The sequence below is a fragment of the Diabrotica virgifera genome, chromosome 1 (genome assembly GCF_917563875.1).
Source record: "Diabrotica virgifera virgifera chromosome 1, PGI_DIABVI_V3a".
NCBI classification, from domain to species: Eukaryota; Metazoa; Arthropoda; class Insecta; order Coleoptera; family Chrysomelidae; genus Diabrotica; species Diabrotica virgifera.
This window is the reverse complement of record NC_065443.1, coordinates 54826038-54852144: the sequence shown is the minus strand read 5'-3', so window position 1 is coordinate 54852144 and position 26107 is coordinate 54826038. Positions and strand designations below refer to the sequence as shown.

Sequence of the window (26107 nt, the reverse complement as noted above, 5' to 3'; positions counted from 1 at the left end):
TAAAAAAAGTAGCACACTATCTGCGGACTTTGCATACCTATATTATTAATATATAGGATCTTATAATTCGATTCCAGCAATAAAATTGCTGGTAAATAACTTTTCCATGAATTTTGCTAATTAGCCCAGAGTATACTGAAAATACATACACAAATTAATTCTATGACAAGGTTGTCACAACCAAACTTTCAATATAATTAGTTAGCATGACGGCGATCTTGGTTTCCATGATGATGATTCAAAACGACTGTTATTGTCTACTGATTTGACTTTCGAATATTATGTCAAAATAATTTTATTTCATCGAATTGTCGCGTTAATTTCATTAAAACAGGAACACAATAAGATAAATTTGAAATAAAATAGTAAATAATATCTAAATATTAGTTAATTGCATGTATTATAATTATTTTAAGGCCATATTAAAATATCTAAACGCGTGCGTAAAAGTAAAATGCGTGCGGAAAAGTAAAACGCGTGCGGAAAAGTAAAACTTTCTAAACTAAAACGCGTGCGCGAAAGTAGACATTTTTGCACGCTCGTAGAAAAAAGATTTTTCCATAATATTTGCTAAATTTGAAGTAAAACGCGCCACAAAAGAGTAACTTTTAAACAGTTTGAATTGTGAAACTCTTTTGTGGCGCGTTTTACTTCAAATTTAGCAAATACTTATTATGGAAAAAATCTTTCAAAATAAAACTAGAATTTTATTTTCAATCAAAATGAAAATACATTTTCGCGCCACGTAATATCCATATCAGCGGTTTTTTATTCTTATATCAGGAGTTTTTCAAAGTTTTTTATAAATTAAATGTATGAAGTTGAATGTAATGTTTCTCGATTACACGTTAAGCGTTGTAAATGGTCGCCTTTGCCTCATTCTCTCCCAAATGTTCTAGTAGTTACGACACCAGACTTGTGATAAGACAATCCGAGTTTATATCCCAGCCATCCTAATAATTATGGCCGGCAAGTGAACTGGGATTGCCCGATCAAACTTAGCGTCGTAACCACTACAACTACATAAACCATTTCGTAAACCCGTAAGAAAAAATATGAAGCCTATAATTTAAAAATTCGAATTTTCCCAAATATAGGGTATACACCGTTAGGCGCATCTAGAGTCCTCCTACAAACGCTCAGTTATTTGCGCAATTTGTAGCTTGAAATTTTGAGTAATTGTTAAAAACAAAATTTTCAAAGTTTAATTTTTCAGTTTTTCGGCTATACTGATCCGTGTTTAGGTATGATCTTGTCCGCTTAGGCCCCATTTGAAAGCTTAACTTAACGCTATTGATTTGGTGTATTTGCGGTTTTTCTGTCTCCCCTTGAACCTAAGATATAATATACGCCCAAAAATATGCCATTTTGTATCTACCTAGCCCTATAGCTGGCTTATGGGTGGTCAAAAGTAACAAACTACAACGGTTCTGAATCGGCCCTGACCACCTCTTGAAACACAGAAAAAAAACTTCAGATCGGTGTAACTTTTCCACACACATACATACATACATACATATCCACAAACATTGTCCCCTTTTTAAATAAAAATTGAGTCATACTTCTGAGCTCGGTAACTTTTGAATGGTATAACCGATTTTCAAAATTAGACATGCGTTGGAAAGGTAATGATCAGTACTATCACAAGCCGCAAAGGTCGGACTTAAATTAGTGAAATTTTTGGGGACGAGAACGAAAAACAAATCTTAAATGGGAAGGGCCGTAAAATCCACTCCCTTGGACCAAAATGGAGAGTTGACATATGGATGGACGAGTTGTTTCCTAAACTTTAAGATGGGATTTGGCCCAATTTTCAATTCAGTGAGATTTAGAAAATCGAAAATTTCGTGTATATATAGTATCTCATGTAGGGGTATTGTGCGCCACTGGCGAGAACTGCCGTTCTCTAGTAATATAACGTCGCGATGTTTTAAAATTAATTCATTTGTCGCGATGTTTACCCTGGTTAATTGAAAATCCACAATCTAACGTATTGCATTGAAAGTCCCTATTTTCCGAAAAAAGATTTCCAACACTTTATAGATCATCCTTTTTTTTATGTCAGTAATGAAGTGGTTACATAAATACGTACGTATTCCAGGATATTCAATGCTTTATCTAAATTAGGTGTATAATACACTATAATTAATATAGTTGATAACATAATGCCTCATTATTAAACTTAATCAAGTGATTATCAATCGATTTGCGCAATTTAAGGATAATTGCTTGCAAGTTGCAAGTTCAAGTCTTATGTTTTTGCTTTTGAATTTAATTAAAACATGCAATTAGACTCTAAGTACAAAATTGCATAATTCAAATAAAAAAGCCAGTGAAGAAGTTCAAATTTCAATTATGCAGGTATTTTGGTTGTAAAGTGTTTATCTAAATATTTTCTAAATTAAAATAATTGTTAGCTTTTTACATAAAAATATTATTTCCTATTTTTAAAATTTTTACGTAATTCGTATTGTAAACAGTTTTATAAAAGATCAGAATTTCTGTTAGTAATTTTTAATTGTTACTATTGACCATGGATTATGCTATTATGGTTTTGCTAATAGGGTATTGATTATGTTGAAAAATAGAGGGCTGAAAGAACTACAACGTCAAAGGGGTTTTATTGTTTTATTATGGTCAATGCACTCCCCAATATGAAAAAATCGCGGACAGCTACAACTGAAAGGAGTGCGTTTTTGAGAAAGTACTTTTCGTACATATACGTCCGCAGAAAGGTTGTAGAAATTAAAATTAAATTTCTTATCGAAATGTTACGTTCTAAAGTCAAAAATATTTATTTTGCAAAAGTATATTCAAAAAACGAAGCAAAAAAATACGAGAGAACGCGATTTTGTTTTTTGCTCCATAACTTTCACGGGCATAATATGCCTATTAGCCCAGTCGGGATAGCATTTGACCTTGCATTAGGAGCTGCCCCAAATTTTATTTTGTCAATCTTTAGAGGGGGTCAATAGTAGTGTAATTTTAAAATCTCGACTGAATTCCACCATTGCGTTAGCCGCCATCTTGATTTTAAACGAGAACCGTTTTTGCTCAATATCTCCGCCATTTTCGACTTTTCGATAAAAAGTGCAGTTACTGAAATTGTTGAGAATACGATTTTCTATAATTTCGTTTAGTATAATTTTTTTTGTGCGGTCTATATTTTCCGAGTTCTGGGGGGGGAATACTAACAGTTAGAGCATGATTATGGAAATATTGAATTATCTTGCTTATTATTAGTTTCACAACAAATATGTACGTGCACAAAAATGAAGAGAATTACATTTTCTACAATTTTGATCTCTTTAATTTTTTTGATAAAGTCAATATTTAAGGTAGTACGTACGCAGTAAAGGTGCGAGGGTAAGACCTGATTGATTTTTTAGCAATTGTTTTTGTTCAATATCTCCGCCATTTTAAACTTTTCGACAAAGTTCGATGGGGAAATTCCCAAGAGGGTCCAAAATTAAAAAAAAAATTGTTGGAATATAAAAATATATTAGCTGACATGAAACTTAAAATATCGACAGACAAATTCAACCAATAAAACCCGCTAGTTAACAAAATGGAGTGAACTTAATGCATATAAGATATTATTTATGTCTTTTATGTAATTAGTTTGGTTGGTGTTTCATTGAAAGTTTCAAAAATTGTATAAAATATTATTCTCTTTATTTTTGTTTATGTACAATTATGTCGTAAAGTTAGTAATAAATGAGACAATTCAATATTTATTATGCTTCCCCTCCGCTTCCACTATTTTCCCCCTAATTTCCTATTTTTCCCCTTTTTCGGAAAATATTGATCGGATAAAAAAAATTGTGCAATAGAATATGTAGGAAATTGCATTTCCAAAAATTGTATTACCTACCGTTTTTGTCGAAAAGTTGAAAATGGCGAAGATATTAAGCAATAACCGTTCTCTTTTAAAATCAATATGGCGGCTAATGCAACCGCGGAATTCAGTCGAGATTTTAAATTTACACTACTTTTGATCTCCCCTAATGGATAGTATTATAAAATTTGGGGCAGTTCCGAAACACGATTCAATTCAATAATTATGCTCACACCCACCACTTTTTACTATTTCCCACTTTTCTCGGAAAATATTAACCGCATGAAAAAAATTGTTAAAAAGAAATTGTAGGAAATCATATTTGGAACAATTTTAGTTAAAAACGGCGTAGATATTGAACAAAAAAAATTGCTATAAAATCAATCAGGTATTACGCTCGCGCAATTACCGCATACGTACTACCTTAAATATTAATTTAAGCAAAAAATGGAAGAGATCAAAATTGTGTAGAATTTAATTCTCCCTATTTTTGTATAGGTACATTTTTGTCGTAAAAGTAATAATAAACGAGATAATTTAATAATTGTGCCCCAACTGTCCCTATTTTCCGCCATAACTCGGAAAATATCGACCCCTCGAAAAAATTGTAATAATAGAAATTATAGAAAATACAATTTGCAACAATTTTGGTTGGTATATATTTTGTTGAAAAGTTGAAAATGGCGGAGATATTGAGCAAAAACGGTTCTCGTTTAAAATCAAGATGGCGGCTAACGCAACGGCGGAATTCAGTCGAGATTTTAAATCTGCACTACTATTGACTCCCTCTACAGATCAGAAAAATAAAATTTGGGGCAGCTCCTAATGCAAGGTTAGGCCTGTTATTCGTCTAACCCGACTGGAGTATAATATTATAGGTATAAGCATATTAGTTCAGTCTCTACTCAGTCACCTAAGTTCGGCACTCACCTCATTTTTGGGTAAGTTTTCCCTATTTTGTCGCAAGCATTGTGCTATACCTTTTTTCTACGCAGATTTAGGTATGCGCAATCGTACATTCAATAGAAAGAGACATCAAGTAATTTTAAAATGCTCTATTATAGTAGATTCTAGGACTAATTTTAAGCAAGATATTTTTTTGACTATAGTCATTCAGTCAGTTTCAATCAAAAGTAAATGTATTAAAGATATTGCCAATTAGTGAAACATGGTTATTATAATAATATTACAATTTTTACGTCTTATTTTACCTACTTATTACAGCTAATGTACATACTATGTTAATAAATATTATAAATATAATGTTTATCAAGAACACATAGTGTATATGTTACAGTTCAAGTTGATTATCCAGTTGGAGTTGACTCTAACTAGTTGGAGTCAACTCTAACGGCTGGTTTCAGTAAAAGTTGATTATAAAAATAAAATGAAGATTTATATTCAACATTTACTAGTAAAAGTAGACTCCAACTAGGAAAAGTATACTCTTCCCAATGCCATTTAGTAAAAGTTGATTCTGATTTACACAAACAGCCGATTCTAGAAATTAAATGTTACTGAATATGTTCAAATTAGTCTAGACTGTATCGTCGCCCCCGTTAGGTAAATTATTCCAGTTCGATTTTTTTTGCACAAACTTACTAAAAAAGAGGTCCTCTTCGACCAAATAACGAATCCACAGGGTGTCAGATGGTACTGTGGTCGAAAAATTGTTTAAACAATTTTTTTAAACAAACTCACAAAAAAAATTTATTTAGGACAATTTTCTTTACATCATTTGGGTCATTCGGAGCAAAAGAGGTCTTTTGTGATTTTTCTGTAAAATTTTGTTGTTCTCGAGATATATGCGATTTAAAATTTGCAAAATACGAAAATGACCATTTTCAAGGCTTAATAACTCAGTTAAAAATTATTATTATGAAAGTCCTAAAGTCACCAAATAAAATTTTAACGACCTCCCTACAAGATACTGAAGAAATTTTTGTTATTATTTTATTACTAAGCGGTTATTTTTAATTATTAACAATGAACGCTAGGAGCGTATTGACGCAGCTATCAATGTGAGTGCGAGTGAGATGCACCATTGCACCATTTTGACATTTAAAAATTCAAACTTCTGTCAAACCACAAAACTGTCAAAACTTTTCTGTAATTTATAGCTCACATGTCATCACCATGACAAGTCGAAAGTTCTTCTTCTTGTGGTGCTTTCTCCTTTAGTGGAGGTTAGCGACTACACTGGCAAATCTGTCACTGTCCAATGCGGCTCTAAACAAAGATGTTGAATCAAGGCCGGTCCAGTTTCTGATATTTCTAAACCATGAAATCTGGCGCCTACCGGGACCCCGTTTTCCTTCACTCTTACCCTGGATGATCAATTGCGTGAGGCGGTACTTTTCGTTTCTCATCATGATTTTTAGCAGTTCTCTATCTGTACCTATTCTCCTCAGAACATATTCGTTGGTGGTGTGGGTTATCCAAGGTTTTTCAAGTCTCTTCTATAAAGCCAGAGTTCAAAGGCGTCCAACTTGTTCATCAGTGTTGTGTTGTGTCCAGCATAGGCGTAATCAGGGAGGAGTTTTGGGGGTTATAACCCTTTCCCCCCATTGGGATGGACTTTGAGCCCTATACGCTTAACACCATACCCCTCAGAGACTTTCCAGTAGTTGTAACCCCCCTTTCCAGTAGTTGTAACCCCCCCTTAGGATCATCCTGGTTACGCCTATGGTGTCCAGGCCTCCGTTCCATACAAAAGTATTGACCACACATAGCAATGCAGAAAATGACATCTAAGGCTGATATTAATGCTACTGTTACAAAATAAGCTTTTCATTTTGATAAACCCCTGTCGGACTACCTCTATTCTCGCTCTTGACTTCTTGTTTTTAATCAAGTTGATTGTTGAACCAGCAACCAAGATATTTGTACTGGCGTACGTATTCAAGCTGTTGGTGTTTCACATATTTATTGGAAGAGGTAAGTTTTTGTTCCTTGATATTCTTATAACTTTGGTTTTCGCAGTATTGATCTTCATCCCCATTTTTTCACAACTCTCAGTAACCCTATCCAACAGTATCTGCAGACTATGGTCCGAATCAGTCATTAATACTGTGTCATCTGCATAGCGGATATTATTTACTCTCTGACCGTTTATCCTGATTCCTTCTGAAGGGTGCGATAAAGAGTTCGCAAATATCACCTCAGAGTAGACGTTAAAAGTACGGGTGATAGCACACAACCTTGTCTAACACCTCGTTGTATTTCAATTGGCCTTGACGTATTACCATTGGTCTTTATGATTGCTGTCTGATTCCAATAAATAGTCTCTATAATTTTAGAATCTCTTTTGTCGACTCCGATGTCATTCAATCTTTCTATCAAGGTCTTGTGCTTCACCCTATCGAACGCTTTCTCAAAATCTATGAAACAGATAAAAAGGTCTGCTTGCTGATCTTTGTATCTTTGTGCCAGAGTTTGAAGACAGAATATTGCTTCTCGTGTCCCCATACCTTTCCTGAAGCCAAATTGTTCTTGACCGGTGACCTCATCACATTTTTTATAATATATTCTGTTCTGTATGATACGCAAGAAAAGCTTCAGAATGTTATTTAATATACTTATAAGGCGGAAGTCCTGGCATAATTTGGCGTTCTTCTTTTTAGGCAGTGGTATGAAGACTGATTCAAACCATATTTTAGGGATAGTCCCTGTATTGTAAACATTATTAAATAGTCCAAGAAGAAGGTCTAAGTTTTCCTCGTTGATTAACTTCAACAGCTCAGCTGGTATTTCAATCAGATTTCATCTTTTCCTACAGATTTGTTGTTTTTTAGTTGACGTAGAGCATATTCCAGTTCGGACTTTAGTATTGGAGGACCTTCGTCGTTTTCGGTATTTAATGTAGGAGGTTCTCTGATGTCATAGAAGAGTTCCTTTATATAGTCTTCCCACATGTTTATTTGTCCTTCAGGGCTTGAAATCAGTTTGCCTTCTGCGTTGATTAGATTATTTGGTCCTTGTGAGTATGTCGTGCCTGTGAATTCCTTGAGTTTCTTATACAGATGGAAGTCATCATGTTTTTTATATAAGTTTTCGATTTCTTCACATTGTTCTGTTATCCATTTTTCTTTTGCAATTTTTATTTTTTGTTGAATGGTTCTATTTAATGCTTTGTACATTGCTTTGTGCTGTTTGCATTTTCTTCTTTCATCCATTAAATCCAATATTTCCTCTGTCATCCATCTTTGCTTCCGTGGTCGCTGTTTTGTGAACATTTCAGTTGCCGTTGTAAGGGCGTGTCTGATTTCCTCCCGAAGGCGAAAGTTAAGGATGTTTAATTATATGAAAGTGTGCTAAAAAACAGTGCGAAAAAGTAAAACCCATTTAAAATACATTGTTACTTCAGACACACTTTAAACTCTTCATGTACTGCTATCTATATTTACAATTTTCACACAATAAAACCTTTACATTTTTACATAATATGAGATAGAGTAGATAAAAATTATTTTTGTGAATTTGGTTAACAAAAATTGGTTAAACAATTTTTCGACCGCGGTACCGCGTGACACCCTGTGTATTTGTTATAAGGATTGTTATACGGATGTATTTCTTTGAGTAAGTTTGTGCAAAAAATCGAATCAGAATAATTTACCTAACGGGGGCGACGTTACAGACTATACTAATAAGTAGTTGAAACGGTCAAAACAAAGAAACGCACACTCATCAAAAATGCACTTGAGATTCTCGTATAATCAACATTTACTGAATCGATCCAGGAAGAGTCAACTCCAACTAGTAAAAGTTGATTTAAATTTTTAAAATCAACTTTTACTGCTCGTTTCAGTTGGTGTTGACTCCAACTAGTTGGAGTCAACTGAGAATCAACTTGAACTGTAACATATACATTTTACAAATAAAATAATTAATGTTAATATTTAAAATAAATGCATTCTTTTTGTATTTTTGTTTTGTTTTGTTTTTTTTTTGTTTTGTTTTGTTTTTTTTTTTGTTTTGTTTTTTGCTTTGTTTTTTTTTTGTTTTGTTTTTTTTTGTTTTGTTTTTTTTGTCACTACGATAAGATGTCAACCCGGTTCAACCCCTCGGAGGTTTAAATCCTCTTAGTGATTTTTTTTCTTTAAATTTTTTTTTAATTTTTAAAATTTTTTTTGTATTTTTTTTGTTTCATTTTTTTTTATTTTTTTTTAATTTTTTTTTAATCATATTTTTTTACAAATACCTATAACTAATTAAAATAATATTTTACTATCCGACAAGAAAGATACCAAACAGTCAAAAATTTTCTTTTTATTAAGTGACAGAATAAAGAGAATATTTACAGGGAGTGGGATGTTCTGGTCTATAATTCTTTTAATTAGGTGATTGGTTAGGTGTTTATGCTTCTTGCATTCAAAAAATATGTGGTTCAAGTCACTTTTAACCTCACATTCTTGACAAACATTCGAATCTAATATGTTTATTTTAAATAAATGTGCAGATATGCACATATATGGTTAAGCAAGATATGGTTCTTCGAATTTTTTCGAAGCTTCAAACGTACTAACTAGAGCAATTTGTTACAGCGAGCTCTGATCGTTCAGTTCGTTCGGAGAAAAATGCTCGAATCAGCACTTAAACATATTTATTTTTATGTATGTGTGATCGAAATCTAATGTCTAAATTATCAGCACATAAATGAGGCAGCTAATTAAATGTTGTTTTACAAGGATTAAAGAAAGATGCAATAAAAGCGTCGGTGAAAATTAAGCAAGTCGGAACATTAGTCCTTGCCTTTTGAATATGGTGATGGAAAAATATTACAAAGCATAAATTAATAAAATAAATATTAACCCACGCCGCCGAGATCACAGCTGATAGCCCATAGAGAAAAAACTACATAACAACGGAAATAAACCTGAAGAAATTTAGTAGAGGAAAATAACTTCGGGACAGAGAAAGAAACGATGGCAAATAAAAGAAATAGTAGTTAGGAAATTGTGATATTACATCTCAGTTGGAAAGATGGAATTCATAAAATATACTTAGAACAACAGCAAAGGGAACAATTATTGTACAGGGCCTAACAAAAAGGAAGGCCATAAATTAAATCACATATTCTGGCCAACAATAGTTCTGTTATCTCTCGTTCACTCTCGTTAACTTCTTTATCTCGTTCTACTCCTTAAGTTGCTAGGTTTCAAAGTAAAAACCAATCAAACTAGGTTAGCTGCACCTGAATAATATAAATGCAATCAAATCTAGTTCTTTTTTACAAATTTTCCAACTTTTTATTACTTTTTTTACTGACACTGACAATTATCAATTTTTATATAGATATAAATAGCTTAATAGGAACCGGAGGGACCGCAGACGTTCGGAAACAATTAGCGTCTCTTTGCAAAGACAATGACGTCGACTTTGCAAAGTAACAAGACACTTACTCAACACACACACTACACATTACTCCCCTGACTTAGTGATAAGTTATACAATTACGTGGCTAAAGGTTCTAGTTCTAAACCAAAGCCAGAATCAGAGAAAAAAAAAAAAAAAAAAAAAAAAGCTTAATAGGAGAGACTTACAATACTAACTTTGTTTACACATTAGATAACGACTGAAAAACTACCTAACATGACATCTGAACTAACTAATTTTCTAATTGTTATTAGTCCAAAGAAATGGTTTAAACATACTGAAACAAGTTCAACTGAACATATCTTACCTTAGTACAAATGTGCACACAAAAAACAGTTCAGTCCTTTGAAGTTACAAAATCAATCAATTTTTCCAATAGGTATATCGAAAACTATTGGAGATTTATTTTTTATTAAAAATGGACATGTCGCGTTATTATGACAGGAACATCTTAAAAAAATAACAGTAAAATTTGTACACCCCATAAAAATTTTATGGGAGTTTTGTTCCCTTAAACCCCTCAAAACTTTTGTGTACGTTCCAATTAAATTATTATTGTGGTACCATTAGATAAACATAATGTTTTTAAAAATTTTTTTTGCCTCTTAGTATTATTTCGATAAGCCATTTTTTATCGAGATGCGGTTTTTTTAATATGTTTCAAAATATAACTAAAAAATGTAAATTATAAATAAATTTTCATATTATTATCACGTTTCTATAATCTTACTTAGCCATTTACAAATGTGTGGTGAATTTTACAATGAAAACTGGCTTATCGAAAAAGTACTGAGAGGCAAAAAAAGTTTAGAAAACAATGTGTTTAACTAATAGTATTACAATAATAATTTAATTGGAACGTACACAAAAGTTTGGGGGGGGGGGGGGAGATTTAAGAGAACAAAACGCCATTAACATTTTTATGCCATAAGAATGCTACATGTCCATTTTTAATAAAAAATCACTAATAGTTTTTGTTATATTTGAAAAAATCGATTTTCGTTTTGTAACTTCAAAGGGCTGTACCTTTTTTTATTTGCACATTTGTAACCGGGTGTCCCAATAAGAATGGCTCTCGGTCATATCTCAGGAACCGTTTATAATAGAGCTTTGAAATAAAAAATTTTATAACAAAAGTTGCCTCAGGAAAAGCCTGGAAATTATTTTCATAATTGTGGGACCACCGCTAGAGGGCGTAATTGAATATCAAAAATTAAAAAATCTAAATTTTACAAAATTTTCCTAATGAAGGGGCACTGGAAATCCGATCGTCGTATTCTTCATAAAATTCTACGCATATTTGATTTGACAAGTTTAGGTCTACCTTTGGAAATAAGAGGTGGGGGTGAGTGGGAACCTTGTTATGAAAAACTGGCTGTGAGTCCGGTTCTGCTTATTCAAATTTTGCAGACTTGGTCTTGTTGAAGAGAGATCTTTTTCGTCAATGTAAAAGTTATGATTTCGAAGCAACTTACTGAGTAATATGCTAGCTAGAAGGCGATATTTAATTTTTTTCAGAAATCTAGTTTTCCTTGGAAAATATTAAATACAAACATGCATTTTTAATACCATATTACAAAATTAGACAAAATTAGCAACAGAATAGCGAAAACCGCATGTTAATACTTTTTTTCTATCTCGAGATATCTTACAAAACGTGTAAATTTAAAAACATAACTGTTACTGTCACCGGTAAACGAAGTTCAGGAAAAGTAGTGTGCTATAGAAACAACAAAGAAACATTTTCCAGCTGTTCCAACGTATGTTAGGTCTTTTCAACACTTCTCATTTGTTTCGAGCCTCGTTCATATCTCGTATATTCATATTATACACGGATTATACGGCATATGACAGAGGCTCGAAACAAATGAGAAGCGTTGAAAAGCCCTATTACAAAGAAATAAAAACAACTATTTAGTGATGACATAAACGTTCAACTTTTTGCCCATCATTTTCGTTGCAAACATTTACTCTTTCAAGAGTAGATTGAACAGCAGTCTCAATTTCTGCTCTCGATATGCTTTGAATGGCGTTTAGTATTCTCACTAGTAATACCACTAGAGGTCAAATTATTTCCGGAAATTTTTTTGAGATCATGAATATTTTGAAAATTTCCCGAGTCGCAGACGAGGGAAATTTTCTAAAAATATTCATGATCAAAAAAAAATTTCCGGATATTAATTTGACTTCGCGTGGTATTCGGTAAGAAAATTCCACACCAAATTTGCATTTGAAAATCCAAAGCTGCATGAACAGATTAATAGCGCGCCATAGCTTTGTCAGCAATTATTTAGGCTTTCAAATTCGTAATTTCTACTCATTGTAGTTGCATGGGAATACCATTTCAAGATAGAAAATAGTATATTCTTCAATTTTACATAAGTTTTGAGTAACTACAAGTGATAGAAAATGAATCAAAACTAAATTATGTAAACAAATAAAAACCAGTCTGTCAAAAATGTTCTGTTATTGTAAACGTCAAAAAATGTCCACTATAATTCGCTGTTGGGTACCCCACGAGCAAAAAATTTCCGATAAAATACCTCCGTTGCCATGGTGATCTGTCAAAATAACGTATTTTGATTGGTTCAAAATTACAGGTGTGGAATTTTCTGGATAATGTATTCTAGAGTAGTGTATGATGGGCAACAATTTGAATATTTAGGTCGTCACTAAGTAGTTCTTTTTGTTCTGTGTTATATTTAATTGTAATAGTATTGTTTCTCTTTATATTGTTGTCTTAATTAATTATATTTTTATACGTTGACATATGGAAAATGTTACTTTGTTTTTTTCCACAGCACACCACTTTTCATTAACTTAGTTTACCGGTGATAGTAACAGTTATGTATAAAATTTACACGTTTCTCGAGATATCTTGAGATAGATAAAAGGTATCGACATGCGGTTTTCGCTATTCTATTGCTAATTTAATCTTATTTTATAAAGTATGATTAAAAATGCATACTTGTATTTAATATTTTCCAAAGAAAACTAGATTTCTGAAAAAAATTAAATAACGCCTCCGAGCTGGCTTATTACTTATTAAGATGGTTCAAAATTATCACGCTTACATTGAAGAAAAAGATCTGTCTTCAACAAGACCCAGTTTTCAAAATTTGATTTAGCAGAACCGGACTTACAGCCATTTTTTCATAACAAGGTTCCCACTCACCCCCACCTCTTATTTGCAAAGGTAGAGTTAAACTTGTTAAATCAAATATGCGCAGAATTTTATGAAGAATACAATAATCGGATTTCCAGTGCCCCTTTATTAGGAAAATTTTGTAAAATTTAGATTTTTTTATTTTTGATATTCAATTACGCCCTCTAGCGGTGGACCCACAATTATGAAAATAATTTCCAGGCTTTTCCTGAGGCAACTTTTGTTATAAAATTTTTTATTTCAAAGCTCTACTATAAACTGTTCCTGAGATATGGCCGAGAGCCATTCTTATTGGGACACCCGGTACAAAGGTAAGCTAGGTTAAATCGAACTATTTTTGGTCCCAGAATATGTGATTTACTTTATGACCTGCCTTTTTGTTAGACCCTGTATAACTAATTTAATAATATCGCAAGGTTTTCTGACCTTTTTGTTATCATTTTCCATGATATTAGTATTATTATACAAAGTTAATAGTAGTATTTAATACTATCAGTATCAGTTAAAAGTAGTAAATGTCTATATTCATTTTTGCTTTTAGGCAATATCGCTAATGTGCAAGACGTAATAATGAGTTCTTTAATGATGTTTTGCTTAAACAGCTAAAATTTTTCCAAAAGTGTTTATTTTCCATTATTAAAAATAGTAAAAACATTAAGAAATTTATAATAAGAAATATAGCGTAACAATATTTTGTACGCTACTACTACTACAAGTAGCCCAGTAAATGACCGTTTTGGAGTGTAGTTTTTTGTATATAATTTTCAAGGACAACTCCGAATTGCATAAAAATTTGGATTTAGGTTCTACTTACCATCCACTTCAAAGTTGAATTTGTGCCGTTTGGTTGCTTTTATTTTGGGGGTGACAGTCACTTCTTCTCGGGGGTGAAAAACATACGTTCAAGATAAGCCCGGAAATAGATAAATTGACTGATTATAAACAAATTTTGCTCTATAGAGTTTTTAATCAATAGTTTTCGAGTTCAATAGTTTTCGAGTTATTTGCGATTGAAAATATTTATTATTTTTCGACAAAAAAAACTACGTTTTCAGACGGTTTTTCGCAAATAACTCAAAAAGTAATATATTTTACTGAAAAAAATATTCTTAGCAAAAATGTAGCTTATAAAAAAACGAAGAAAATAGTGTATCAGTAAAGTATATAAAAAAAAGTAAGTGCAAAGTTGTAGCTCATTAGAAATGCGTTCTCATTCGTCTAATTCCAAATCGAACATTTCAACGTGAAATCACTGAAAAATTAAACAATTTTCGGGAACAACTTTTCAACATTTTTTAAAGTGTTTAAAAAAAGATTGATTTTATTTTTTACCAAAGGTTTGTAGCATAAAAAATATACAGGTTACGCTGAAAAAAATTTGTTCTTTTTTTTTGGTAAAAAAATCGTGAGAAAATCTCTCTTTATTTAGCACCCTAAATAAAATTAATCGTTACCGCTTTACAATTAATTTAATGTATGTGTGTTGTTTATGTTTATATGATCTGTAAGTTTGACGGGAATGAAGTGCTTATTTTGGAAAAATTGGTTTTATATTAAAAAAAATTTTATACAAATTTTGGGAAAGTTCGCTTTTTTCAAAATAACTCAAAAAGTATTAGTGATACGAAAAATCTCAAAGAGTAAAAAAATGTAGGTTTTGCTGTTATAAGTATGCTAGTTTGATTTTGTTTTTCTGTAAGACAAAATTATATAACTTGTAAAAATATATATAAGTAAAGTAAATTGTTTGTAAAGCGGTAAATTAATTTCATTTGGGGAGCTAAACACGGTAAGATATTTACGATTTTTTTGCTAAAAAGAAGGGGGCCAACTTTATTTTGAGCGTAAGTCGCTTAAAATTAAATAAAGATTTTTTAAAACTCTTTAAAAAAGTTTAAACGAGTTTTTTAGAAAAGTGCTTCATTTGTTGGTTATTTTACGATGAAATATTCTATTTGGAATTGGACGAATAAAAACGTATTAACTACCAATTTGCTTCTGCAAGACTATAAACTTCACTAATAAACAGCTCTGTTCGTTTTTTTCTAAGCTACAGTTTTGCTAAAAGTATTTTTTTCCATAAAATATTTACTTTTTGAGTTATTTGCGGAAAACGTTCTGAAAACGTAGTTTTTTTGTCGAAAAATAATAAACATTTTCAATCGCAAATAACTCGAAAACTATTGACCTACTTTAAAAACTCTATAGAGGAAAATTTGTTTATAATCGGTCAATTTATCTATTTCCGGGTAATCCGTATTATATTATATTATCTTGAACGTATGTTTTTCACCCCCGAGAAGAGGTGACTGTCACCCCCAAAATAATAGCAACCAATAAATAGCACAAATTTAACTTTGAAGTGGAGGGTAAGTAGAACCTAAATCCAAATTTTCATGCAATTCGGAGTTGCCCCTGAAAATTACACGGTATCGCCGTATTTTCCGTTCATTTACTGGGCTATATAGATAATTCGTTTGCCACAACTTAAACCTAAAAATTACGTCAAAGAATGATCAAAAATGTTATATTTTTTTTCTTTGTATGCCGTGCTTGTTTTGAAGTGTTGGCTATCGTCGTATTAACAAACTGATGAAATGTTTCTCGGTCGGCAGCAAGTTCGACTTGTTTATTCTTTAATGTTACGCAGCCTGGACAGTTGTTTTCTTCCGACCCAGCGTTTTCCTTCGATTTTGCCCTGAATGATCAACCGGAGTAAGTGATGAACTCTTATTATATGACCGTAGTCAGTAGCGGATCTAGGGGTGGGGCACGGGGCACGGGCCCCCCACCAGACGGATCAAAAATACACTAGATAGAATACACTTTTATTGGGGTATATTCCAGACTCCTTGAGTTTGTACCATATGTGCCCCCCCCCCTAATCGATTTTCTGGATCCGCCCCTGACCGTAGTATTGAACCTTTTTCATTTTTTTTATGTTGATCAATTCTCACTCTTTGTGATTGGTCTCTAGCATTGGACCAGCACTTGCAACATATTTGACATGTACTTTTTCTTCTTGTAGTTCCTTCTCCTATCGGAGGTTGGCTATCATCACAGCTATCGTACCTTATTGGTGACTGCTCTGAAAAGGTCTACTGAGCTGCAACTATACCACTCTCTTAAGTTTCTCAGTCAGAAAATTATTTTTCTACATACGGATCTTTTACCCTTAATTTTACCTTGATTTATGAGCCTTAATATCTCATATTTCCCCCCTCTGGTAATGTGACCTAAATATTCCATAGAATAAATCGACAAAACTGCAAATCCAAATCATCCCTTAAGATCTCCAGATCTTACACCAATTGATTTTTATGTAGATTGAATATAATACATATTATGTAGATTGGAAATAGTTCACAACGCTCAAGATTCTCGTCCGTGATTCAATTACTGCTAAAGGCAATTTTAACATTTATTAATTGAAGCCAAAAACAAATTTTAATTCGACAAGTAAACTTTTTGTTTTTTTTCTATATCAGTATGTATTAAAATGTACTTTGTATTAAACAAATTGCATACGGATTGTGTAAGTTGGATAAATGCCAGATGAATGGAGGTGCATTTATATTAGTACCTGTTTACAAAAACAAGGGACATGTACAACAATGCAGAAACTGCAGGGCAATAAAACTAGTTAGTTACACCATGAAAATATGGGAAAGTGTAATTGATGTACGGACACGTGAAGAAACCGAAATATCCGATAATCAATTTGGCTTTATGCAGAACAGATCAACCATAGTTGATGGAAAAATACAAGAATAAGGAAAGATACGCTCATATGGTCTTCCTTGATCTTGAGAAAGCATATGATAGAGTTCCTCGAGAGATTCTGTGGTGGGCACTAAATAAGAAAAGAGTCCACGGTGAATATGTAAAGATTGTGAGAGATATGTATGAGGGAGTAACAACTAGTGTTGAGAGAGGTGTGGGAGAGACCGATAAATTTCATGTGAAAGTAGGATTGCACCAAGGTTCGGTGCTTAGTCCTTATTTATTCTCATTAGTGTCAGATCCGATAACAGCGAATCTTCAGGGTAACATTTCCTGGTGCTTAATGCATGCTGACGACGTAGTGTTGGTTGGTGGGAAATAGCGAAGGCGACTTAGAACAATAACTGGAATAGTGGAGACAAACTCTTGAGCAAAAAGTTTTAAAACTTCGTTCGTTTAAAGATGGAGTTACTACAAATAAAATGACATCTTAGTATGGTAAAATTATTGTGAGAAGTGAGAGTTTTAAATACCTAGGATTGGTATTACGGAGTAATGAGGAAATAGATTAAGATGAATGCAATAGAATTAGGGTTGGATGGACGAAATGGAAGGAAGCGAGTGGTGTGTTGTGTGACAGAAAAATTCCAATGAAGCTGACGGTAAATTAAATTCTATAAAACAGATATAAGACCGGCTATGATCTACGAAACTGAATTCTGGACAGTTCAAAAAAAAGAGGAACAGCGAATGCATGTGGCGGAAATGAGCATGCTTGGATGGATGATTGAAGTAACAAAAAATAATAAAATTAAGAATGAGTATATTAATAGAAGTCTAGCGGTGGCACCAATTGATGCAAAAATGTGGGAGCAGAGATTAAGATGGTTTGGTCATGTTCAAAGTCGAGACGTTGATCACTCAATACGAAGAATTGCTGAACTGCGAGTTTCTGGAAGAAGCAGGAGAGGAAGACCAAAGAAGACCTGGGGAGACACTTAGGCAGAACATGTCGGTAAAGAGGAAGGATATTGATGTAACCCAAGATAGAAACTTATGGAGAAATGCAATTAGGGAAGCCAATTCCGCATAGGGTTAATTTCAAAGAGAATGATGACATACGTAGGTAAAAAATTATTTTTTTTGACCACCCTGTATAAATAATTGTGTTAATGCACACATTTATACCAACATTTTGTGATAGGAGAAAAATTAAATAAATCACATTGCTTATATAACATATTTTGATAATGAGTACATCTACCTTCAAATCTTACTTCATGGTAATGAAAGTGAAAAGTATATCGTGCACTCAAAAATCCAGTTATGGTGTTTACAACACTGTTTCATAATCGCTTACCTTTCTTGAACTTCGTAATGGACCATGACGTGGAGTAGAAAGTGATATCCTCAAAATTCAAGTCTACTGCCGTCTTCTTGGGGAATACACTGCTCATATTTTCCTGTGTACTTTTAAAACGGTAATTGTTGTTGTAGTTGATGGCTAAGCTCTTGGTGTCTGTCATGTTGACATTTTCTGTCAACGGTATTGACGATGGTGCAGTGTAGTTGTGTGATGGGTTGATTTTGATTTTGTCATCGTCGATATAACGCGTCTGAAAACAAAAGTAAAGTAAGATTGACTTTTCACATTAATTTGGTATTTTTAAATGAAACTTATAAAGCTTACGAAAATGACAATGGAAGGATCGACTGCAGCAAAAATAACAGATGACCGAATCACCGAAAATATAGAAATAGCAACTAGAGTACAAGGCGACTCTCTATCAACCTCACTATTTAATGTCGCCATAGAAGGAACAATAAGAGCTACAGAAATAAAAGGTACAATTATAACATCGAGTCGTAACTTGTGGCGTATGCTGACGACATAGCATTGATTATCAGAGAAAACTAAATAGTTTAAAAAAAAATTGCCAAGTTGTGTAAGGAAGCATCTAAAAGGGGTTTAGCAATAAATTAAAATAAAAAAAATACCTAATACGCTAATATGTGAATGTGACAAGTTTAAATATTGGTGAATATGAGTTTGAAATTTGAAAAGGTAGAACGTTTAAAATATCTTTGAGTCTCAGTTAATGGAACTAATGATAGAAGTATAGTAATCAATGAAAGAATCCAGGCACGAGACAGAACCTGCTGGAAATACAACAACTTCCTCAAAGATAAGAAGTTTACGTAGAATACTAAACTGAAAATTTACAGAGCAGAAATTAGACCAGTAATCACATATGGTGCTGAAATAATGTGTCTGACACAGAAAGATTAAGAAATATTGAGGATCGTAGAGGAAAAAATAGTTCGGAGGATAGCAGGCTCACTAAACTTAGGTAATAATGAATTTAGAAAGCTGATGAACCACGAAGTAAGAGAACTTTTGAAGGCAGAAGACATCGTCAGATTTATCGAGGCACAGAGACTCAGATACATGAGACATAAAAAAGGAGAAATCCAAACGCCGTTATCAAGAAAATTACCAAATGGAGACCTGTATCAGGCAGACCACGAGAAAGGCCCAAAACTAGATGGGAGAATCAGATAGTCGAGGAACTTAAGAAGATGGGAGTTAGAGAATGGGTAATCATATGCAAAAAGAGGAATGAATGGAGAAAAATTGTAGAAGATACCAAGTTACACAACCTATTGTAAAACCAAAATGTTAATGCGGACTAATTCTCCGCGACAAATGAATCGGAAGAGCCCAAATAGGGCGGCAATCACTTCGCTAGGAGTGTGGATGACATAATGATGTTACATAGTATATTGTAAGTTTTTTCCTGAGATTTTCTGGGAATGGGTCCTTGGGTCTTAGTTCTTAAATCTATACATATATAAAGTCCGCCTCTATGGTTTTTTATTTATTTTAATAATGCACTTAAAAATGTAAGAGTTCATAGATTTTAATATATTATTTTCGTATCATCCATAATAGACTAGCAGCCGGTATAGGTGAAATTTGCTAATCATTTTAGGCACGATAAGACCCTATAACTTAAATAGTAGAACCTAAAAGAAACCGTATGAACACTGTGCCGTCACTTTTTAGTGGCACATGCGTCGATAGTGGTGCATCAAACTTTCCACTTATGGACGGGATAAATAAATTAAAAAGTAGCCTCCCTTACTGCCAGAATTAAATTTTTTTCACTTCTTAAGTTCTATGTGATTAAATAATAAGACATAGCGTAATTTTAACCCAACACCCCCAACCCCCTGCCTCAACCATCAAAAACTTAATTTTTCGTTTTTATTTTTTTCTTAGGTGGGATGAAATCAATTTTGAAATTTCAAAAAATTTACACGCATATTTGAGGCTTTTACAAAAGATGTCTATTTTTTATAGATCCTTAGATTGAGTGTACATAACCCCAAACAATTTAAAAAAAAATTGGAAAAAAGCGTTTAATTTTTTTTGGAGGTGGCTAGAAATCTAATTTTTTTCTATTTTGTGTATTTTATCAAACACTATGTTTTTATTTTTTTTTCAGATTTTTCCGTAAGGTTCGCCACCTTCAAAAATCCGAAAAACAGTTTTTGGGGATTTTCGCTAGTTTATAGACTTCAAAATAGAGCAAATCAATGTTTTTTTATAGTTTATATTATGTAAATTAAATTAAAGAAACCATAGGCGTAACTAGGATGATCCTAAGGGGGGGGTTACAACTAGGTGTAACCAGGATGATCCTAAGGGGGGGTTACAACTACCTGAAAGGGGGGGTTACAACTACTGGAAGGTCTCTGAGGGCTATGGTGTTAAGCGTATAGAACTCAAAGTACATCCCAATGGGGGGTTATAACCCCCAAAACCCCCCTGGTTACGCCTATGAAGAAACTGAGTCCTCTGGAACATTTAAAAATGGGAGAAACACGTTCAACCCCCCAAAAACACTATAAAAAGTGTTTTTTTGGATTTTTGAAGGTGGCGAACCGAAAAAAATTAAAACGATAGTGTTTGATAATATACATAAAATAGAAAAAAATTAGACCTCCAGCCACGTCTAAAAAAAGTTATACCTACGGTTTTTGCCAAAAAAATTTTTTTTTATTTTTTGAGGTTGTGTACACTCAACCTACGGATCTATAAAAATAGACATGTTTTGTAAAAGCCTCAGCTATGCGTAAGAATTTTTTGAAATTTTAAAATAATTGGATCCTACCTAAAAAAAATAAAAACGAAAAATGAAGTTTTTGATGGTTAGGAAAGGGGGAAGGGGGTGGCTGGTTAAAATTACGTCTAATGAAGTCTAATTGGTTAATAACCTACAAGTTAAAAAAATCAAAAAAAAAATCATTTCTGTGAGTGCGGGAGGGTACTTTTTAATTTATTTATCCCTTTCATAAGTGGAAAGTTTGATGCGCCACTGTCGACGCATGTGCCACTAAAGAGTGACGGCACAGTATTCATACGTTTTCTTTTAGGATCTCGTTGGGATCTCGTATTAAGTTATAGGGTCTTATCGTGTCTAAAATGATTAGATATTAGCAAATGATTATATATACATATAGTATACAGGGTGATTGATTAGTAGGGTAAAGCTCAATAGCTCCGCTATAGTAATAGATATCTAGCAATAAAAGTTAATAACAAAAATTTTAGCCACCTTTGAGTTTCACATTACAAAATTAGTTAGAATGTTACAGGGTGTTCGATAACACAGTGGCAGAGCAAACGTTTGTTTTTTTTTAATGGAACACCCTATATTTTATTTTAAATTCGAAATCCTGTTAACTTCTCCATCACAAAAATATAAAGGTTTGTTATGTTATACAGGGTATTTACAAAGTTATAACCAATTTTATATGAAAATCGTAACAAGTTCAACTCCCTGTATAAATAAAAATAAGCAAAACAACAATGGTTTATTAATGCCATATTTTTTAACGTATTGTCAAAATTTTCAAGAATGGTCGATATTGCTAATTTTCTTTATATCAAATACAGGGTGAGTCAAAACGCAAGTACCGGGTGTCCCAATAAGAATGGCTCTCGGCCATATCTCAGGAACCGTTTATAGTAGAGCTTTGAAATAAAAAATTTTATAACAAAAGTTGCCTCAGGAAAAGCCTGGAAATTATTTTTATAATTGTGGGTCCACCGCTAGAGGGCGTAATTGAATATCAAAAATAAAAAATCTAAATTTTACAAAATTTTCCTAATGAAGGGGCACTGAAAATCCGATTATTGTATTCTTCATCAAATTCTGCGCATATTTGATTTAACAAGTTTAACTCTACCTTTGCAAATAAGAGGTGGGGGCGAGTGGGAACCTTGTTATGAAAAAATGGCTGTAAGTCCGGTTCTGCTAAATCAAATTTTGAAAACTGGGTCTTGTTGAAGACAGATCTTTTTCTTCAATGTAAGCGTGATAATTTTGAACCATCCTAATAAGTAATAAGAAAGCTGGGAGGCGTTATTTAATTTTTTTCAGAAATCTAGTTTTCTTTGGAAAATATTAAATACAAGTATGCATTTTTAATCATACTTTATAAAATTAGATTAAATTAGCAATAGAATAGCGAAAACCGCATGTCGATACCTTTTTTCTATCTCAAGATATCTCGAGAAACGTGTAAATTTTATACATAATTGTTACTATCACCGGTAAACTAAGTTAATGAAAAGTAGTGTGCTGTGGAAAAAAACAAAATAACATTTTCCAGATGTCAACGTATAAAAATATAATTAATTAAAACAACAATATAAAGAGAAACAATACTATTAAAATTAAATATAACACAGAACAAAAAGAACTACTTAGTGACGACCTAAATATTCAAGTTGTTGCCCATCATACACTACTCTAGAATACATTATCCAGAGAATACTAAACGCCATTCAAAGCATATCGAGAGCAGAAATTGAGACTGCTGTTCAATCTACTCTTGAAAGAGTAAATGTTTGCAACGAAAATGATGGGCAAAAATTTGAACGTTTATGTCATCACTAAATAGTTGTTTTTATTTCTTTGTAATAGGGCTTTTCAACGCTTCTCATTTGTTTCGAGCCTCTGTCATATGCCGTATAATCCGTGTATAATATTAATATACGAGATATGAACGAGGCTCGAAACAAATGAGAAGCGTTGAAAAGACCTAATATACGTTGACAGCTGGAAAATGTTTCTTTGTTGTTTCCATAGCACACTACTTTTAATGAATTTCATTTACCGGTGACAGTAACAGTTATGTTTTTAAATTTACACGTTTTGTAAGATATCTCGAGATAGAAAAAAGGTATTAACATGCGGTGTTCGCTATTCTGTTGCTAATTTTGTCTAATTTTCTAATATGGTATTAAAAATGCATGTTTGTATTTAATATTTTCCAAGGAACACTAGATTTCTGAAAAAAATTAAATAACGCCTTCTAGCTGGCATACTACTCAGTAAGTTGGTTCGAAATCATAACTTTTACATTGACGAAAAATATCTGTCTTCAAAAAGACCAAGTTTGCAAAATTTGATTAAGCAGAACCGGACTCACAGCCAGTTTTTCATAACAAGGTTCCCACTCACCCCCACCTCTTATTTTCAAAGGTAGACCTAAACTTGTCAAATCAAATATGCGTAGAATTTTATGGAGAATACGACGATCGGATTTCCAGTGCCCCTTCATTAGGAAAATTTTGTAAAATTTAGATTTTTTAATTTTTTATATTCAATTACGCCCTCTAGCGGTGGTTCCACAATTATGAAAATAATTTCCAGGCTTTTCCTGAGGCAACTTTTGTTATAAAATTTTTTATTTCAAAGCTCTAGTATAAACGGTTCCTGACACCCGGTACATACATTATTTTCTCAGTAATTTTAAATCGAACACCCTGTATTTTATATCACTACTGAAAAGTACCATTACCGTACTTTAATTTTTAGATAACATTCCCTATGTCTAAATTTATTAGTTTTCGAGATATTTTCATTTTTCAATGGACCAGTAGCGTGGCCACCCAAATCACCAGAATTTAATAAACTGGACTGATTTTTTTTGGGGTTACGTTAATAATGAAGTTTATAAAATACCTTCAACAACAAGGGATGAGATGAAAAATAGAATACAAAGTGTATTTCGATGTGTTAATTTACAAATGCTCCGTATAACATTACAAACCTTTATATTTTTGTGATGGAGAAGTTAACAGAATTTTGAATATAAAATAAAATATAGGGTGTTCCATTTAAAAAAAACATAAGTTAGGTCTGCCACTGTGTTATCGAACATCCTGTAACATTCTAACTAATTTTGTAATTTGAAGCTCAAAGGTGGCTAAAATTTTTGTTATTAACTTTTATTGCTATCTATTGCTATAGCGGAGCTATTGAGCTTTACCCTACTAATAAATCACCCTGTATGTTATATATTTAGCAAATTTCACGTATAGCGGCTCATAATGGAATCAGTGCTGTTTAATTTGGTTCTTATTTAATATTAAATTCTCTGTTTTACCAGATTATAATAAAATTAATCAATCTTGCAAGTTCGAAATTATCGGAAAATTTGGTAAAAATATTTCAAGACCTTTGAAAACTGGTTTTAAATTTACTGCAATATTTCACGTGAGACAATTTAGCAAAAAGCAAAAGCAAAAAGTCATTTTTATAGACCACATTTAAATATTTCCGAAATAATTTCGTAGCAGCTCCTTTACTGAACAAAACCAATTCGTTTTTTTTTCTGGGACTTCCCATGCAGCTTGTAGGTATAGTCCGTTCGCTAAACTCAGACTCAACTGGCTAGTGATTTAAGCTAGTAATTTTGCCAATTTGATAAAATTGCCAAAAAAATAATTACTAAATAGTTAATAATTACTAAATATTTAGTAATTTTGCAAATTTTGTCAAAATTGGCAAAAAACAAAAAAGTTACGTACTAAAATCTTTAGCCATTTGCGTCTGAGTTTAGCGAACCGACTATAGACGTGCTGGTTCGAAGACGTGTAGGAATACCTACATCTTCTGATATTCTTGTTCTTGAACCGACATTAGGTATATCGTATCAGTTTCTCATGCTTTTGAATCACTGTACAGTGGAACCCCGATAAGTCGGCCCCCGATATCCCGGAAGTCCGGTTAACCCGGACCGATTTTCATCAGACAAACATTTCAACAATAAAAATGTATCTAATATAATATTTGAGAGATAATGTGTATTTGTGTAATTTGAACTAAACAACATAGACGAAGCAACGAAGCACTAAAAAGCCCAAAACCTAGGAATTATGTGCAGTAAGATGAATCGTCATGCAACTTTTTGCATTCAATTCGAGAGAGTGTCAGGTAATTTTGTGAACTAAATTGATCTCCGGCAAAAAATGTTGTGCATGAGAAAATGCATTTTCAAAGCGCATCTCGAAGAGATGGAAAATGAAAAATTTAGTACTCAGGAAATATTGACGGAAGTGAGTTCAATTTTTATATTTGGGGGTTTTGGAGGTCAGTGAACACAAATCTCATAACAGCGATGGTCTCCGAGGTACTTGGTGCCCAGGGTGGAGCTCGTCGCCTGGGACGATCGAATAACTCTCGAAATGAAGATTGGATCGAAAAACTGAAAAATACGCGTTTAATATTTTTTAAAAATCTATCGAATGACACTATAGACGACCCCCACTCAATCCCCTGGAAGTGGGGTAGGAGTAACTTTAAAATCTTAAACGAAAACGCCCATTTGTTATTATGGATTTGGATTGGTTACGTAAAAATAAGCAACTTTTATTCGACAAATTTTTTCGAATTGTGGATAGATGGCGCTATAATCGGAAAAAACGATTTATCGTGATACCATAGGTAAATTATAGAAACGGTCGTTTATTTGAGAAATACACTTCCAAATAAAAGACCAAAAAATACGCATGTAATATTTTTCAAGAACCTATCAAATAACATTAAACACGACTCTCCACTCCACTCCCTGGAAGTGGGGTGACGGTTAACTTTAAAATCTTAAATAGGAATCCCCATGTTTTATTGCAGATTTGCATTCCTCAT

The 26107-nt window shown here is 32.8% G+C and overlaps 1 protein-coding gene across 1 annotated transcript in view; it reads right to left on the bottom strand.

Moving 5' to 3' along the window:
- LOC114328599 (ATP-binding cassette sub-family G member 1) overlaps positions 1–26107 on the bottom strand; it is a gene marked incomplete in the record, with an annotated part of 266280 nt that overhangs the window by 165100 nt on the left and 75073 nt on the right. Inside the window, 1 exon segment of the mRNA XM_050657211.1 lies at positions 18463–18718. Within this exon segment, the coding sequence (XP_050513168.1) occupies positions 18463–18718 (256 nt within the window).